The sequence below is a fragment of the Eptesicus fuscus genome, chromosome 20, assembly GCF_027574615.1.
Source record: "Eptesicus fuscus isolate TK198812 chromosome 20, DD_ASM_mEF_20220401, whole genome shotgun sequence".
Classification (NCBI taxonomy): Eukaryota; Metazoa; Chordata; class Mammalia; order Chiroptera; family Vespertilionidae; genus Eptesicus; species Eptesicus fuscus.
This window is the reverse complement of record NC_072492.1, coordinates 22,235,265-22,250,983: the sequence shown is the minus strand read 5'-3', so window position 1 is coordinate 22,250,983 and position 15,719 is coordinate 22,235,265. Positions and strand designations below refer to the sequence as shown.

Here is a 15,719-nt window from a genome sequence, read left to right as displayed (position 1 = left end):
ACTCTGATGATTAAAGGATATTTTTGACCAGTATCTCTGAATCACATCTGAGTAGCAAGTTTTATGATTCAATTTGCTATAAAAACCTAAGCCTCAGTTATAATTGGGTGTTGTACAACACATTCATTCTAAGAACGCTACATATAAACTTTATTGAGTTACATCTGAATTGTGTTGTAAGAGTTCACTCCTTAAATAAAAATTGTAGGTAATCCTATTATAAAGTAATAGCACACTTTGGTTTATTTGAAATAGGCAAAATTTATACTGATATACTTGGAGAAATTTTTTAAGGCATTCTAATGTTTAACAAATGCAAGGCAAAGAGGCAGTTTGAGGCAGGGAAGCTAGCATTGCTTCCTTTTTCTGAATGAGAGGGAGAGGGACAGTGGGAAGGTAAAAAGGAATATAAAAGTAATTAAAATACGGCCTTTCGAACAGTTTTTTCACTGCTATCATGTTGAATATCAGAAAATAAATACTGACTTTATTTTTATTGTCTTTACTCTTGTTTAAAAAAAATACATTTTATTGATTTTTTACAGAGAGGAAGGGAGAGGGAGAGAGCGTTAGAAACATTGATGAGAGAGAAACATCAATCAGCTGCCTCCTGCACACCCCTTACTGGGGATGTGCCCACAACCAAGGTATATGCCCTTGATTGGAATCGAACCTGGGACCCTTGAGTCTGCAGGCCTACGCTCTATCCATTGAGCCAAACCGGTCAGGGCTCTCTTTACTCTTTGTCAAAAGGATAAACACAGTTTTATAAACACAGAAACTCAGGGAAGCTCCGATGCTTTTGCATGACTCAAGTCTGTTCTTAAAATTGTTTAAAACAAAAATTCAAAAGAAAAATTACTAGGTCTCATTTCCATCATGAGCAGGGGCTCTAACTGTCATGCTTTTTAGCTGTGATCTCTGGATTTGCACCCGAGACCAGGCCTGCGTTCTGGTGACGTATTACCAGGCTAGTGTGATTCTGACAAATATTACAATTCACAAAGAGCCATGAAAAGAGAGGTGAGAGAGGAAATGTGACATGCAGGAAAGAAACAGAAATAAACGGAATGTAAGTGCTTCACGCAAGGATTTCAGATAACAGGAATAACATCCACTGAGGACAGTACAGTGTCAACACAGAGAAGGAGGGGGAAAAAGGAGTAACAGGAGAAAAAGAAAAAGGGGAAGGAGAAGAAGCTAAATCTGGAAGCAGAGTTCAGCCATTTTAAGGCAAAAGTTGCTGCTCTGAATAACTTATAAAATGATGCTGAACTCTTAAGAAGACATATGTGAACCAGAAAACCCATGTAGTACCCGCCATAAAGTGGAAATGCTAAAGTTACTGATTAAAACTCAGCATTTTCTAGGCACCAACAAGGGAGCCTTTTAAATTAGGAAAATCCCATCTATCTACTTACCCTGAAAACGAAATGTATTTACACGTCCCCAGATGAAAAGCTAAAACATTGTTGTTTCACGTACCCCAGGCAGATTTTTAAAAATACCCTTTAAAAAACGGTAAGATTTGGCATTATAATCGTGTGTGACGGCCTGAGGCACTGTCCCCAGAGGTGCACTCACGTGCTTCCAGGGGATCCCTTCTCGCTGGTACTCCTCTTGTTCCTGCTTCAGAACCAGCTGAATAAACAGCTGCTGCAGTTTCTCGTTGCAGTAATTGATGCAGAATTGCTCAAAGCTGCAAGAAAGGAATACATTATGTTTAAACAAATGAAAAGTAAACAGCAGGCCCTAGCTCGTTTGGCTCAGTGGATAGAGCATTGGCCTGCAGACTGAAGGGTCTCGGGTTCGATTCCGGTGAAGGGCACGTGCCTGGGTTGCAGGCTCAATCCCCAGAGGGGGGTGTGCAGGAGGCAGCCAATCAATGATTCTCTCTCATCATTGATGTTTTTCTCTCTCTCTCTCTCTCTCTATCTCTCTCTCTCTCTCTCTCACCTTTCTCTCTGAAATCAATAAAAATATTTGGGGGAAAAAATAAAGTAAACAGCAGGTTTTTTTGGATAATCCTCACCTGAACATATTTTTTTTAATATATATTTTTATTGGTTTCAGAGAGAGGAAGGGAGAGGGAGAGAAAGATAGAAACATCAATGATGAGAGAGAATCATTGTTCGGCTGCCTCCTGCACGCCCCCTACTGGGAAATGAGCCCACAACCGGGGCACGTGCCCTGAAGATGAATCAAACCATGATCTCATGGTTCATAGGTGGATGCTCAACCACTGAGCCATACCAGATGGGCCTGAAGATATTTTTCCATTGATTTTTTTAGAGGCAGGGAGGGAGAGGGAGAGAAAAGGAGAGGGAGAGAGAGTGGGAGAGAGAGAAACATCAATGTGAGGAACACATCAATTGGTTGGCTCTCACACCAACCTCGAGGGGCTAGGGGCAGAACCTGCAATCTAGGTATGTGCCCTTGACTGGGAATCGAACCTGAGTCCCTTTGGTGCACAGGCTGACCCTCCAACCACTTACCCACACCGGACAGGTAAAAAGTAAACAATAGAGTTGTAAGTATTTAATCCGTTTACCTGTTGTTGTCGAAGATTTCAAAGCCATAGATATCCAAGACACCAATAACAGTGTTTTTCCCATGCACTGTGGTGTCATAGTTCTTGACCTCAATAATATCATTGATGCGAGTCACAATCCAACAAAAAAGGCGCTCATATATTGCCTGTGAGGAAAACAACACCATAAATTCTTGCTGGTTTGGGATGGAGTCTCTGTTTCGGTTTGTGATACGTTATAAATTCCTCTCCTCCTCCTCCTTAACATTTAGCATAGCTGTTACTACCCAAAGCAGAACAATACGAAATGCAGATTGTCTGATAAAAAAACAATGCAATGGATGCAAAACAAAACGATTTAAATTTTTAAGATTATTACCAGGTACTACGCCTACTGTATTCCAAAGCATTCCCCAGGTACATTTCCATACCCAGCTATTTCAATAATTTGCCAACTCCCCCAGGTAAGTCACTTCCTTGCTTTGTTTTGAATCTAAAAAGTGGGAGAGCAACGAGTCAATAACTCGGTTCTGCTAAAGCTCTGCAAATTTGAAAAATGCAAATATTGATTTATAATGCTAAATAAAGACCTGGGCTAACGGCCACAGTTTGACATTCCCTGAGAATCAAACACATATCCAATACACAAGGATATACATGCACTGTCATACGTGGACAAAGGCACCACACATGAACACAGAAAGGAATGTACCACATCCTGGTACAAACATGCTCTGCAATGTCACATCCTTAGAAAGCCTTTCCTTAACGGCGCCCTGGAGCCACCTCTCTCTCTACTGGTCCACATCTATACACATTGCTCCACTCATCACCTCCCCTTCTCTCTTCAATCCTCTCCGGTCTTCGCTTAGCTCCCACGACTCCACCAAAATGGCTCATCAAGGGCCCCGAGCATCCCTAGAGAGACCCTTTCCTGTCCCATTAGAAGGTCACCTCATTCAGATACTCAGCACTCCTCACCTGAGGGCCCATTCTTCTGGAAAACTCCTCCTCCCTGGGATTCAGGATGCCACACTTCCCTAGTTTTCTGTTATTTCACTGGCTGCTCCTTCTTGGGGACGTTTGGTGGGTCCTCCCCTACCTGACCTCTGAAGGCGGGCATTCCTCCTAGCCCTCTTCTCCTCACTCTCTAACACCTTTCCAAGTGGTTCCACCCAAAATTAAACTGCAGTGATATAATACTACTCCCAAATGTCTTATCCCAACGCAGACCTCTCCTCCGAGCTCCAGATTCCTATGCGTGACCTGACACCACCATCTTCCCCCACCCCCAAAGCTGTTCCTACCCTACTTTTAACCATGAATAAATGGCAAGAGAAACTTAGGAATTTATTCATTCAGTCAACAAATAGTTGCTGAGGACTTGCTATGTGCAGTTTGTTGACGATACGGCGCTAAGCAAATATAAGCATGGTCTTCTCCAAGGAGCTTAAGGAGCAAGGTGAAGGGAAAATGACACACACACACACACACACACACACACACACACACACACACACACACACACACAGGCTCTAAAGGACAGGTGTATGAGATCTGAGGAGAATGGAGCCTGTTCAGTGTTCAGAGAGGCCAGGGAAGGCTTCCCTGAGAAAGTGGGCTGAGATCAGGATGAGTAAGAGTTACCAGGTGAGCCCTGACCGGTTTGGCTCAGTGGATAGAGAGTCGGCCTGCGGACTGAAGGGTCCCAGGTTCGATTCCGGTCAAGGGCATGTACCTTGGTTGCGGGCACATCCCCAGCAGGAGGCAGCTGATCGATGTTTCTCTCTCATCGACGTTTCTAACTCTCTATCCCTCTCCCTTCCTCTCTGTAAAAAATAAATAAAATATATTAAAAAAAAAAAAGAGTTACCAGGTGAGAGGGGAGAGAAGAACAATCAGAGCAGAGGAAACAGCACGTGGAGGGCCCTGTGGCCGAAGGAGAAAGGGATGAAGACAACTTGTAAGGCCTTAGAGGAGGCTAATGTGAAGGAGTGAGGAACGGAGGCTGGACTGTGGTGTGAAATGAAACGAGGCAGGGGAGGTAGGCTGGAGCCAGGCCACGTTAAGGAATTCCCTTGATTTCAGCATTCTCCAGACAAACAGGTCCTGTGAATTTTATTTTCCAAACACAGTTGGTCTCAACTCACCCTCTTCTCCCCACTGCCACTGCCACCTTCCTAGTCCAGGCTGTCGCTGTCTCTCTCCTAGATTATTGAAACGTCCCCTAATTGGTCTCTTTGCTACCATTCTTGCCCTCCCCTCCTCCCCCGCCTCCCATAAGATTCTCCATACGGAGGTCAGAATGATCACTTTAAAAATTCAAATTTGACGTCATTGTCCCACCTTCAAATCCTCCACTCTCCATTGCACTGAGATGCATTCAAATTCTTCCCAAGACTAAAAATCACACCTGAGACTTACACAAGTAAAAAATGGAACAGAAAGCAATCACATCAACCAGCAAAATAGAAAAGAAAATGTTAGACTTGACAAATATTAAATGTTTGCCACGCAGAAAACAGACCAAGGGTTAAAGTGACCAGCTTTCACAAACTGACGATAAAAAGGTAACAGCCCCAAAGAAACATGCACCAAGGATAGAGCCAGGCAATGCTCAGAGTAGATTTAAATACCTTCTATGACAAGATGCTCAGATACACGAGTAATGAAAATTAAAGTAAGAATGAGCTATAAATATGTACCCATAAAAATCAGTAAATTTAACATTTAACATCAGCGTGTCCTTTGGTCTGGCAAGCTCATTCCTGGGCGTCCAACTGAAATAAAAGCACGTGTGTGTAGAGAGAGATGTACGGGGCCAATTGCAGCATCGTTTGCAGTGGCAACGAAGGAAACAAGGTGAATGACTTAGGAGGAGGACGGCTAATAAACTGTGGAACCATCACCGCACACTGGTACACAGACAGACAGAATGGAGCAGACGCCATCCGTGGACTTGAAGGGGCCTTCCACGAAGCACTATTGAGTGAGAGAAGCAAAACGGGGGGGGGGGGGGGGCGCGAGAGAGGGGCCCATCTGAGCGAGGGACCCGCAAAGCCAGTGCCCTTGGCTTGCCAGTCGGTTGGTCAGCTTTGCTTTTCTCGGATCATTTCCGAGCAGAGATGCTCACAGTCAGGGGTGTTGATGGAGACTGTGATGGCCAAAAAGTATCACGACTGAAGTCTCTAAAAGCCTGAAGCTACTTTCAAGAGATCTCTGAACACATCCTCACAGAAATTCACTAAAACTGCACCTGAGCCTGGCGGGCATAGCTCAGTGATTGAGCGTAGACCTATGAACCAGGAGGTCACGGTTCTATTCCGGTCAGGGCTCGTGCCCCAGCTGTGGGCTCCATCCCCAGGAGGGGGTGTGCAGGAGGCAGGCAATCAATGATTCTCACTCATCATTGATGTTTCTCTCTCTCTCCCTCATCCTTCCTCTCTGAAATAAATAAAAATGTATTTTAAAAAGTAAATAAAATAAATAAAACAAAACTGAGACCCACACCAGGCCCAGGGAACATGAACTGAAATCCCACCTTCGCGAAGGCGTCCCTGCCGTAGCACGCTTCCTGCTCCGTGTGCTGCTTGTCGATGACGTCACGCCCTGTGGCCACAGTCCGGTAAAGAAGGGCTTTCTCAACCATGTCCGTCTTGGTGGAGAGCAATTCTGCTATGATGGACACGACCTTGCCGTTTTCAATGAGAGGCGTGTCACCATCCACTACAAATTTTAAATTTCCCTATACCGGGAGTGAAGAAAGAGACACACCATTGCCAAGGAGATTCTGAAACAGTATGTCAGGGATACGTTTATATAATGCAAAGTGACTTTGTTTGTAGCACGTATTTTCCTAAATATATTACATATAAATACCTAGCGCTTCATCCATTTTTTCCCCCCTCTTCTCCAGACACCCGTCTCTTTTAATTTTCAGTATATGTTTTTGATGGGTAGATGTCTTATATTTTGATGTAGTCCAATCTATGAATCTTTTCCTTATGAATCTTCTTGGGTGTCATACTCAAATCATCTGTACTCCAAAGATTTTGTAAATATTCAATATTTTCTTCTAATAGCTGAACAGTTTTTTTTTTCGTACATTTAAGCTTTTAATCCACCTAGAATTTGTCTGTATGTGGGGTAAAGTAAGAGTCTAACCTTGTTTTTTTCTGATAGTTTGTTAGTTGCTCCAATACTACTTATTGAATAGTTTAGCTTTCGTCCTGATTTGGAATGTTACCTCTATTATATTATATTAAATCCTCCCCAAGTTGTTGAGTCTATTTATATTGCATTCATTCAATAAATACTAACCATCAACCAAGTGTCCAGCACATCAGCTAATCTGTTGATTAAGCTGGCGAATTTTGCAACAAGTATTAAGGTTTTGTAGCTTTTATTATCATTTAAAATCTGGTAAAAATTAGTCATGCTTCCTCTCCTCCCTTCCCCCTACTCTACTCTTCTTCTTTAATACATTTTTATTTGCTCCGCCTACATGTTTACTGTTCCAGGTAAATCCTAGAACCATTATAGCAACTTCAAAACAAAATTTCTATTTGGATTCCGAAGGATACTGTTATAACTATATTTATAAACTAGTTCAAGGAATGAGACAATTTATCACATTGAAGTCTCCCAGTCAGAAACATTTATGTAAGGTATCATTTATACTGCTGCATAATATTTTTTATATAGGTCCTGATTCATTTAGAGTTGAATCTTGTGATGGCTAAGTGAAAGGTAATTTTTATTCCATATTTGAATTCATGCTGTCATTCATTGTAAGGTTGCATGTTCATTATGTTTTAAACATGTCCAAATATACAGGGGTGGGCAAAAGTTGGTTGACAGTGGTTTGCATGGAAAAAGACATGCAGGCTATGATTATTACAACAGCTGTATTAACTCAAAAGATTGTCACAATGCAACTGTGAACCTACTTTTGCCCACCCATGCATAGACGGTTAATGAAAGAAACCTGACCCAAGGTTCTTCCCTTCCTCTGGGTTTGGTGTGGGGTCGTGGAAAACAACTGGACCATAATGCGGCCAGCGTGGTCCATGGTGCTGGCGGCCGTGAACTCTGTGCCCCTGACCCAGTCACGCTGCCCCCGTTGGGCTCATCCCCCAACCTGCAATATGAGACCATCAAAACTCCGGTTCCAATAATCTATGACTCCAATGCTTCCAATGCTGTTAGGAATTTATTCTGTCCAAAAGCTTTTAGTCACATCATTGCTGAATTCTTTCATTCTTGAAATGAACCACTTCAAAGTCAGACATACCAATGAGATAATTAAGTCAAGCCACAGTCTCAAAACCTACCGTGGCTTAGAAAATATTATAGTATGGTGGAGAGAACTCTTGATGGAATAATTTCTTCAAAACATTACTTCTGAAATCTGTACGGAAAAAAAACAACCCCAAACTCTTCTGAAAGAGCATCCTACCTCCACAGGGTGGTGACGGATTCTGAGAGACGTCCCTACTCACCAAGTGAAGAATAGTAGCCAAAATTTTATACACGGTCTGAATCTCCTCAGGTTTGAAGCCAATTACTTTCATGGCATCAGCTACCACTTTGAATTCGGCGGCATCATTGATAGAAGACTAGGAATGAAAATGGAAAAGTTAAGTCACAGGCATTTCACATGAGCATTAAAACAATCATGAGACTAAATTCAAGTTTAGTCTTGATGCTTGAGGCCTTGATGCTTGTTTCCTAAGTCACTGAGAATGCAGAGAAAATAAAAACGAGTTCCAGGGTAGAAACGTCCTGCAGCACAAACAACGCCCACTTGTGTGTGAGAGCTGCTGTCACTTCTGGACCTTCCAGGGAGGGAGCAAGTCCTGAGCTGACTCAGCGAAGCCGATTGATGCTCTGGGATGAAGGAAGAAAAGAGCAGGGGATGTGAGCTCCAAAGGGAAACCCTGGCTGTGGGAGCCTCCAAGACACACACATGCCTGGCATCGTCTCCCGTGGCCTCTGGTCCCTCACTCGGTCTTGCAGAGGCTGGAAACAGTACTCCCTCTCCTGTACAGCCATGCTTTCTATTTCACAGGTGAGGAAAAGAAGACCCTCAACGCAAAGCAACCTGCCTCAATCATTCAGTGAAGCTAGCAGTCAATAGTCTGGGCCTATAATTTCACCTTTTCACAGGCATTCAGTGCATCTGACCTTCTAACTGGTTCAGGGGGTTTGCTATAGATGAAATGTTTGTGTCCCCGAAGAATTCCCAAGTTGAAATCCTAACCCCAAAGGTGATGATTTTAGGAGCTGGGGCCTTTGGGAAGCGATGAAATCATGAGGGTGGAGCCCTCACGATGGGGTTAGTGCCCTTTTATCAAAGAGGCACAGACATTCGTTGTCCCTCCTGCTCTGTGAGGAAGCACCATCTATAAACCAGGAAGTGGGCCTTCACCAGACACTGAATCTGCAGGCACCTTGATCTTGGACTTCCCAGCCTGTGAGAAATAAACATCTGTTGTGTATTATAAGCCACCCAGCTTAGGGTATTTTTGTTGTAGCAGCCGACTGGACTAAGCCTTGAGAAGCTGTGGCCATCAGGTTAGAAACGTAAGTGTATTAACAGAAATTCACAAGGAAGCAATGGCAACTGCCTATCTTCGAAGTCTTCCCAAAGCAGCAGCCGGCAGGCCCAGCTGGCCCTTTCCCGGCAAGTGTCTCCCCTGCTGAGAAAGGGCACAGGAAGGGGTCCTCCAGTGGCTGGGACACAAACACGAAAGGGGTCCTCCACCTACCTGTTCTTTGGCCTTGGGCAAGATACTTCACCTCACCGAGTCTCAATTTCCTCATGGGTAAAATGGGCCTAATAACACATTCCTTACAGAACTGAATGAGAATTTAACACACAAAAAGCACTGGACCAGTATCAGAGGTTACACATAAACTGTGGTCAATAATTATTTCGGGATGGTAGGCTTTAGCATATTTTTGTTTCCTTTAGATTAATCTTTTTTGAGTAGAGACTATGACCATCTATATAAGTCTTTGTTTTTATTAGAGAGGAAGAAATAAAAAAGAGGAGTGGGAAACTTTGATGAATTTAGCTTAGAGAGAAGGTTAAATGTTCATTTAATTCTTGCTCTCTTGGGGGGTGGGGGGGTCGAGGGAGGGAAAACAGTTGGGGGAGGGACTCTGTATGACCTGGCCAAAAGTAATTTGGTCAGTAGGACAATTTGATAAAAAGGAATGTTTTTTAAGTGTTGAGTGTACAATTCTTTATGTACCTTTAGTACCTCTGGCCTATCTTAGAAGCTGAAGTGTTGTCTTCTAATGTTTTGTTTGTTTTTAATTAATTTCTGGCCAAATACCCTGTTCCCTGATAAATGTGAAAGTAAAAAAAAATAAAAATAAAAATCATGCAACTTAAATGTCAAACCATGGAAAATCAATCACAAAACCCTAAATATAATTTATTTCTATGCACGGCAATAAAAATACAGGTAAACCAGTAATGCAGGTATCATTAGCTTAAGATGAATAATAAACATTTTAAAATAAAAAGAACACCTCCCACATCTTAGATCCTTGCCTTTTATAAATTCTTTTATTTTTCACCCAATACATTTTTAATTATAGAAGACATTTAAAATATGGAAAAGCAGAACACAAATATCTGTAATAGCATCAATCCAGAATAAACTATTGAAATGTTGATCTCTTTCTCTCTATATCATATTTTAGGTATTTGTAGACAGTACATTCCCCCCCAAAATCAGGATAATACTGTGACTACTGTTTCATATCCTAACATCAACAAACTATTATTAGGGTTAGCTGAAAAATGACCAGCGGAAAACCAACTAAAATAAAAGCAAAAAGTACCTGCATTGCGTGCAAGGACTCACATGCGAGGGAAGGGGAAAAAAAAAAAGGTAAAGTGTCAAAGCTAAACGGAAATGCTGCAAGGGTCACAAAACTACTGCTAGGCTACATCAATAGCTGAAAACATAGTGAATGGAGAACTTTGATAGTCATTTCAACCAAAACGCTCTTAAATTTTCTCTTGTCTTAACAACTTGCCTTTGGCCAAATCACATGGTATTTTCTTTTGAGGTGGATTTCCTAATCACTGTAACATTTTTTTATAGTGTCAAAATAAAAGAAGGGGATTAAAAATTAAAAGAAACCACAAGATCACAAGAGAGAAACTTCCTGTCAGATGGTGATAAGATAAAGTAATGGGTTATTAGGCAAAGCTGTTGAGTCAGTCATGTATTGCCTCTCTGCCGCTGAGGATTTTAATAAGGGAAGAGTCATTCATCTGCCTAAAGGCAGCAGGCTGGACCAGGTAATTATTTAATGTCTCCTCCCATTCTCCGATTCTGTACCTGAACAATCTCCAAGAGGAAACGCTCACCTTTAACTGAGCTCCTACATGGATATAGTTGTAGGATGAAAGGGATTTCTGGAGATGTAGAGAGCGGAGCATCTGTTCGGAACCTCCTTGGAGTAGCTGAAAAATAATGTAAAATAAATGAGCAAAATACATACTAAGCCAAATATACCAGATGTTCTGACCAGGGCAATCGAGTTTTTATTCATTTTCTGGGCTTCCTTTACTGAGGTCCTCCTGTTTCTGGCTTTGAAGTTTTATTTTGTTTCGTGTGTTTTTTTTCCCCACCTACTAAAGGTAAACGGCTTCAGTAGTTATCAGTCATGGAGAATGTTATACAATCGTGAAGAAAATAACTTTAAACGTCTTAGCGCTTTCACAACAAAGCTGGCATAAAAGGTTTTTCCTATGGTCATTTGTAAAACAGGAGCCCAGGCTCCATGCTGGTTACTTGCTTAGCAGCCTCAATACCCAGACAGGTTAGAGTTGTGTTTGAGAATTCAGAAAAAGTCAATATTGCCGTGGAAGTAAGAGGTACCGCAGTCATAGGCTGAATCACAATGGAAAAAAACAGCTTTTCCTCATCCATCTCTGGGTCTCAGGCAAGGAGGACAATTGGATAACTGTGAAAGTTTACATGTGGAAATCAATCTTAGTGATTTATAATTTTATTTTATAAAAATCCAAGATGGTATTGTTTAATTTGGTCACCCAGTTATTTATAAGCACTGGTTTATACTTCATTATTATACTAAAAAAGTATAATAATGTATCAGACTTGTTTTCTCAGGAGAAAGACTTGCCAACAGGAGGGCTATTGTAAAAGATTCGGTCTTAGTCGCTAAGAGCATTCTCAAAAGAGGTATTCATAGTTTTTTCCCCCTAAGCAATCACAGCTTTGATGGGGTAAAGACAGTAATTCTCTTGAATCATAAATTCATTTTTTTAAGTACTCATATCACTTTATAGTCTCCAAGAGTAAAATAAACTGAGTTTGCGCTCCTACCTCTAAGTTCCCAAATTGAACAGCTTCAATTCAAAATAAAACAAAATTAATTTAACATATTCAGGATGTCCCATTTCAAAAGCTTTTACACATCACTTAACTGTTAGCTACACTGCAAAGAAATGCAGGTGCTGCTCAACCAAGGCAGGCATCTGGCTGGTTACCCACCTGGCAGCTCTTTCTCACAGTCATGCTAATCAAATCTCTGAGGAAGCACATGGGGTAGGATGTGTGCATGCGTGTGCTGTGTCATGAGGCAAGGGAGGCACAGGACAGGGGAGAAGAACCCCAACATAAAACATTCATTTCCTGCACAATTGAGCAAATGATCAATTATCTGCACCACAGATTACTAACCTGATAGAAAGAATGAAAGCTCCTTTCTCCTGGCTGTTGCACAATCACTCGAGACTAAGAAACAAACAAATTAAAATTGTTAATTTGAGAATGTACCCCTAAAACAAAACAGGAGCCCCCCTCTCAGGGAGTCCTACATCAATAGTGTGTGTAAATGTCCCGAGGATCCCATGGACAGTACCCATCGAACGAAGTCTCCTTTATGGGGTTTTCTGTGCAATTTTTTGATAATTCTTTTTACTGCTTAAAACAGAGTTCTTGACCCTAAAGATGAATTTTTAATTTTATTTCAGGGAGGAAAAATGGGAAGTGGAGAGAATAGGAAGGAGCAATTAGGGATGAATAGTCTCAACATTCCCTTTCCCAGGGTCTGCTGACATTGCAAAGAGCAATGCCTTATATTCTGTAATAAAATCAGTTGAGTAAGATCAGTCTACAGAGACCCCTGCCTGACATGGTTCCCAAAAGACGGCTATGAAGAGGCTGCTACTATGAAAATGTATGTTCATTCACAGGGGCTCCCTTGACCCAATATGTACATGAAGGGAAGCCATGAAACATTTGGAAAAACCCTGATAACACCTGGCATTTCCTGTCCTTTTTAAACTGCCTCTGATAGAAACACATAATTTCCTTACTAGTCTGACTTCAATTTAACAAACAAAAATGGACTATGCTGCATTGTACTGCCATAAAGAGTGCTACAAATAGAAAAGAGAAGAAAATGAGATTTCAAATTAATTAGAAGTAAAACACATGGAAGTAGGAAAGCAATATGTTGTATACCTTAAACCCATACAATGCTATATGGCAGTTATATCTCAATTTAAAAAGAGTATGGACATGACTGTTTGAAAGGAGTGTCATTCAGGGAACGAACACGATAGTTCTTCTGCAATGCATTAAAAACAAACAAAGACACAAACAAGAAAACCCAAAAGATATGGGAGGTGGTGATGTATAAAAAGGGTAGAACTGATTAGTCCTAGATTGGTGTGTGGTTAAAACTTACCCAGAAGTGGGCACACACTCACAGACCACCCCTACCCTTCCCACACACATCCCTAAATCTTTACCTACAAAATCTGTAAACTTTGTTGAGCTTCCTATTGTAAATGCTAATAAAAGAACATGAAGGAGAATATCTTGTCACAGAAAGCTAACTGAGGAGCAGGAAGAGAGGGAGAATTAGATTAAAAGCTACTTTGAAGCAATTAAAGAAATTCTATAATTAGGTTTATAAAAACAACCTTTAGCACTTATAAATGTTACCCCATGAGGTCAAGCACATTTTACCTTCTCGAGTAAGTAGTTACTGATATGTCCGCCAATAGGGTCCCCCTTGAAATCGAAGTTGATATCCATGTATTTCCCAAACCTGCTTGAGTTGTCATTACGGTTGGTTTTGGCATTTCCAAAAGCTTCCAAGACACAGTTGGACTTAAGTAGCATATTCTTCACCCTTGATCACAGACAAATCAAAGTCGTTATAAAAAGTTTTAAAGGCTGGGCCTTAAAAAAACCCCCAAACTAGACTTCATTAAAAGGCATGCAAATATTTATACAAAGATGTTTACTACAGCACTGTTTGCTATACAGTGTACATGCCTGCCCCCCCAACACAACCTCCATGTCTACCTATAGGGATGAGTAGAAATAAATTACTGTTTCCCAGCATAATATATACTGATATAGAAAAATGTCCAGAATATATTAATGAATGAGAAATTAAGTTGCAATATAATATGTATTGCAGGATCTGTGTTTCTGTGTGCATGTGTGTGTGTATACACATATGTGAGGGAATGTGCTCATGCACATGTGTTTAGTAAATGCTAAAAAAAAATCTAGAGGAAACAGTACACTTCACTATGGTTACCTAGGCTGATGAGGTAGATAGGGTGGGATTTCAGGGAATGTTCCCCTTCAACATAATGCTGTAATTTTTAGTTTTTCTTTTAAATAAACATGTTTTATTTACATAAAGAATAATCTTAAAACAGTGTGCTCTGAAAAGAAAGGGTGAAACAGAAAATGATACAATTTCTAAAAGTACTTGCTTATAAAGCCTAGGACTGTGGAATTAACTGCACTTACTTATATATCATCAGTGTGGTCTTTAGTATTTTAGAAATTGCTCATCGTTTCATTTGAAGCTCTATGGCATCTCTCTTGTGTCAGTTAATTCATTTAAAAAATATATATACTTTTATTGATTTCAGAGAGAAAGGGAGAGGGAGAGAGAGATAGAAACATCAATGATGAGAGAGAATCCTTGATTGGCTGCCTCCTGCACCAACCCTACTAGAGATCAAGCCAGCAACCCAGGCATGTGCCCTGACTGGGAATCGAACCATGACCTTCTGGTTCATAGGCTGATGTTCAACCACTGACCCACACTGGCTGGGCAGTTAATTCATTTTTTAATGATTGCTATCCTTCTATTCTACAGAGCATTCTCTCCTGATGGACATATTTTAACTTCATCCTACTACTTATTCCTTTTTTATTTCACTGACAGAATTCCTCTCATATGCACATACGTGCAGGAGTAACTCTGGCACAACCGGGGAAGGGAGGCCTCAGCTGGCAGCTGGAAGGAAGGCCCTAGCCGGCAGCCAGAAGGCCCCTGATCAGCCCTGATGGCCGGCCAGGCCTAGGGACCCTACCCGTGCACCAGGCCTCTAGTATGCCATATTCCACTACACCAACTGGGTTTAGACATAAAATCAATTTCATTCTTAGCCAGTTATTCTCCTGAGCTCTTAAGGAAATTTTAAAAACTTACTCATATTTTTGTCTTATTTAGATTGCAAAGCCAGAATGAGAAGTGAGAAATGTGTCACAATGAACAAAAATGTATCTTCTGACCTGACCATCCAGCCCAATTACAACAAAAAGAAGAAAGCCCACATCAGGTAGTGTACTCTAAATTCTCTTCTCTCACATCAAACCAGCATCCCTTCTTTCTATTCATAAAATTGAAGATGGAGATATGCATATGGAGTGTCGCTCTTCAGTGAGGGAATATTGAGTTTCAAAGTAGCAACTCTGAAAAATCCTTTTTTCTCTTCAAAAAGTCCATACCACATAAGAAAGTTGAGTCATGTTGCTTTATAGCCACATTTCTTCCTTTGTTTTAAAATAAACGCATCTAGCCCTGGCCAGTGTGGCTCAGTTGGTTGGGCGTAGCCCCATGCACCACAGGATTGCTTTGATTCCCGGGTGGGGCACATACCCAGGTTGTGGGTTTGATCTCTGTTGGGATATATACAGGAGGCAACTGATTGCTGTTTCTCTGTCACATCAATGTTTCTCTCTCACTACCTCTCTTCTCTCCCTAAAATAAAATAAAAAACACCATATTTTAAAAAACAAATGAAAACTAAATAAAAAACCCATCCATTCATTCCTTACACATTTATAATGTAAATACTATGTGCCAGTCACTGTGCTAA

The 15,719-nt window shown here is 41.2% G+C and overlaps 1 protein-coding gene across 2 annotated transcripts in view; it reads right to left on the bottom strand.

The window, feature by feature from the left end:
* Window positions 1–15,719, bottom strand: part of MYO1D (myosin ID) — a 273,970-nt gene that overhangs the window by 163,433 nt on the left and 94,818 nt on the right. The window contains exons 4-11 of one of the 2 annotated variants that reach the window (XM_054708874.1): window positions 13,558–13,723; window positions 12,262–12,315; window positions 10,923–11,018; window positions 8,032–8,148; window positions 6,072–6,275; window positions 2,552–2,697; window positions 1,585–1,699; window positions 263–366 (exon numbers count right to left, since the gene is read on the bottom strand). In XM_054708874.1, the coding sequence (XP_054564849.1) occupies window positions 307–366; window positions 1,585–1,699; window positions 2,552–2,697; window positions 6,072–6,275; window positions 8,032–8,148; window positions 10,923–11,018; window positions 12,262–12,315; window positions 13,558–13,723 (958 nt within the window). In that variant the 3' untranslated portion in view covers window positions 263–306. Of the gene's footprint in view, window positions 1–262; window positions 367–1,584; window positions 1,700–2,551; window positions 2,698–6,071; window positions 6,276–8,031; window positions 8,149–10,922; window positions 11,019–12,261; window positions 12,316–13,557; window positions 13,724–15,719 lie in introns of those variants that run through there. The other variant, XM_008147767.3, reaches the window with a different exon arrangement.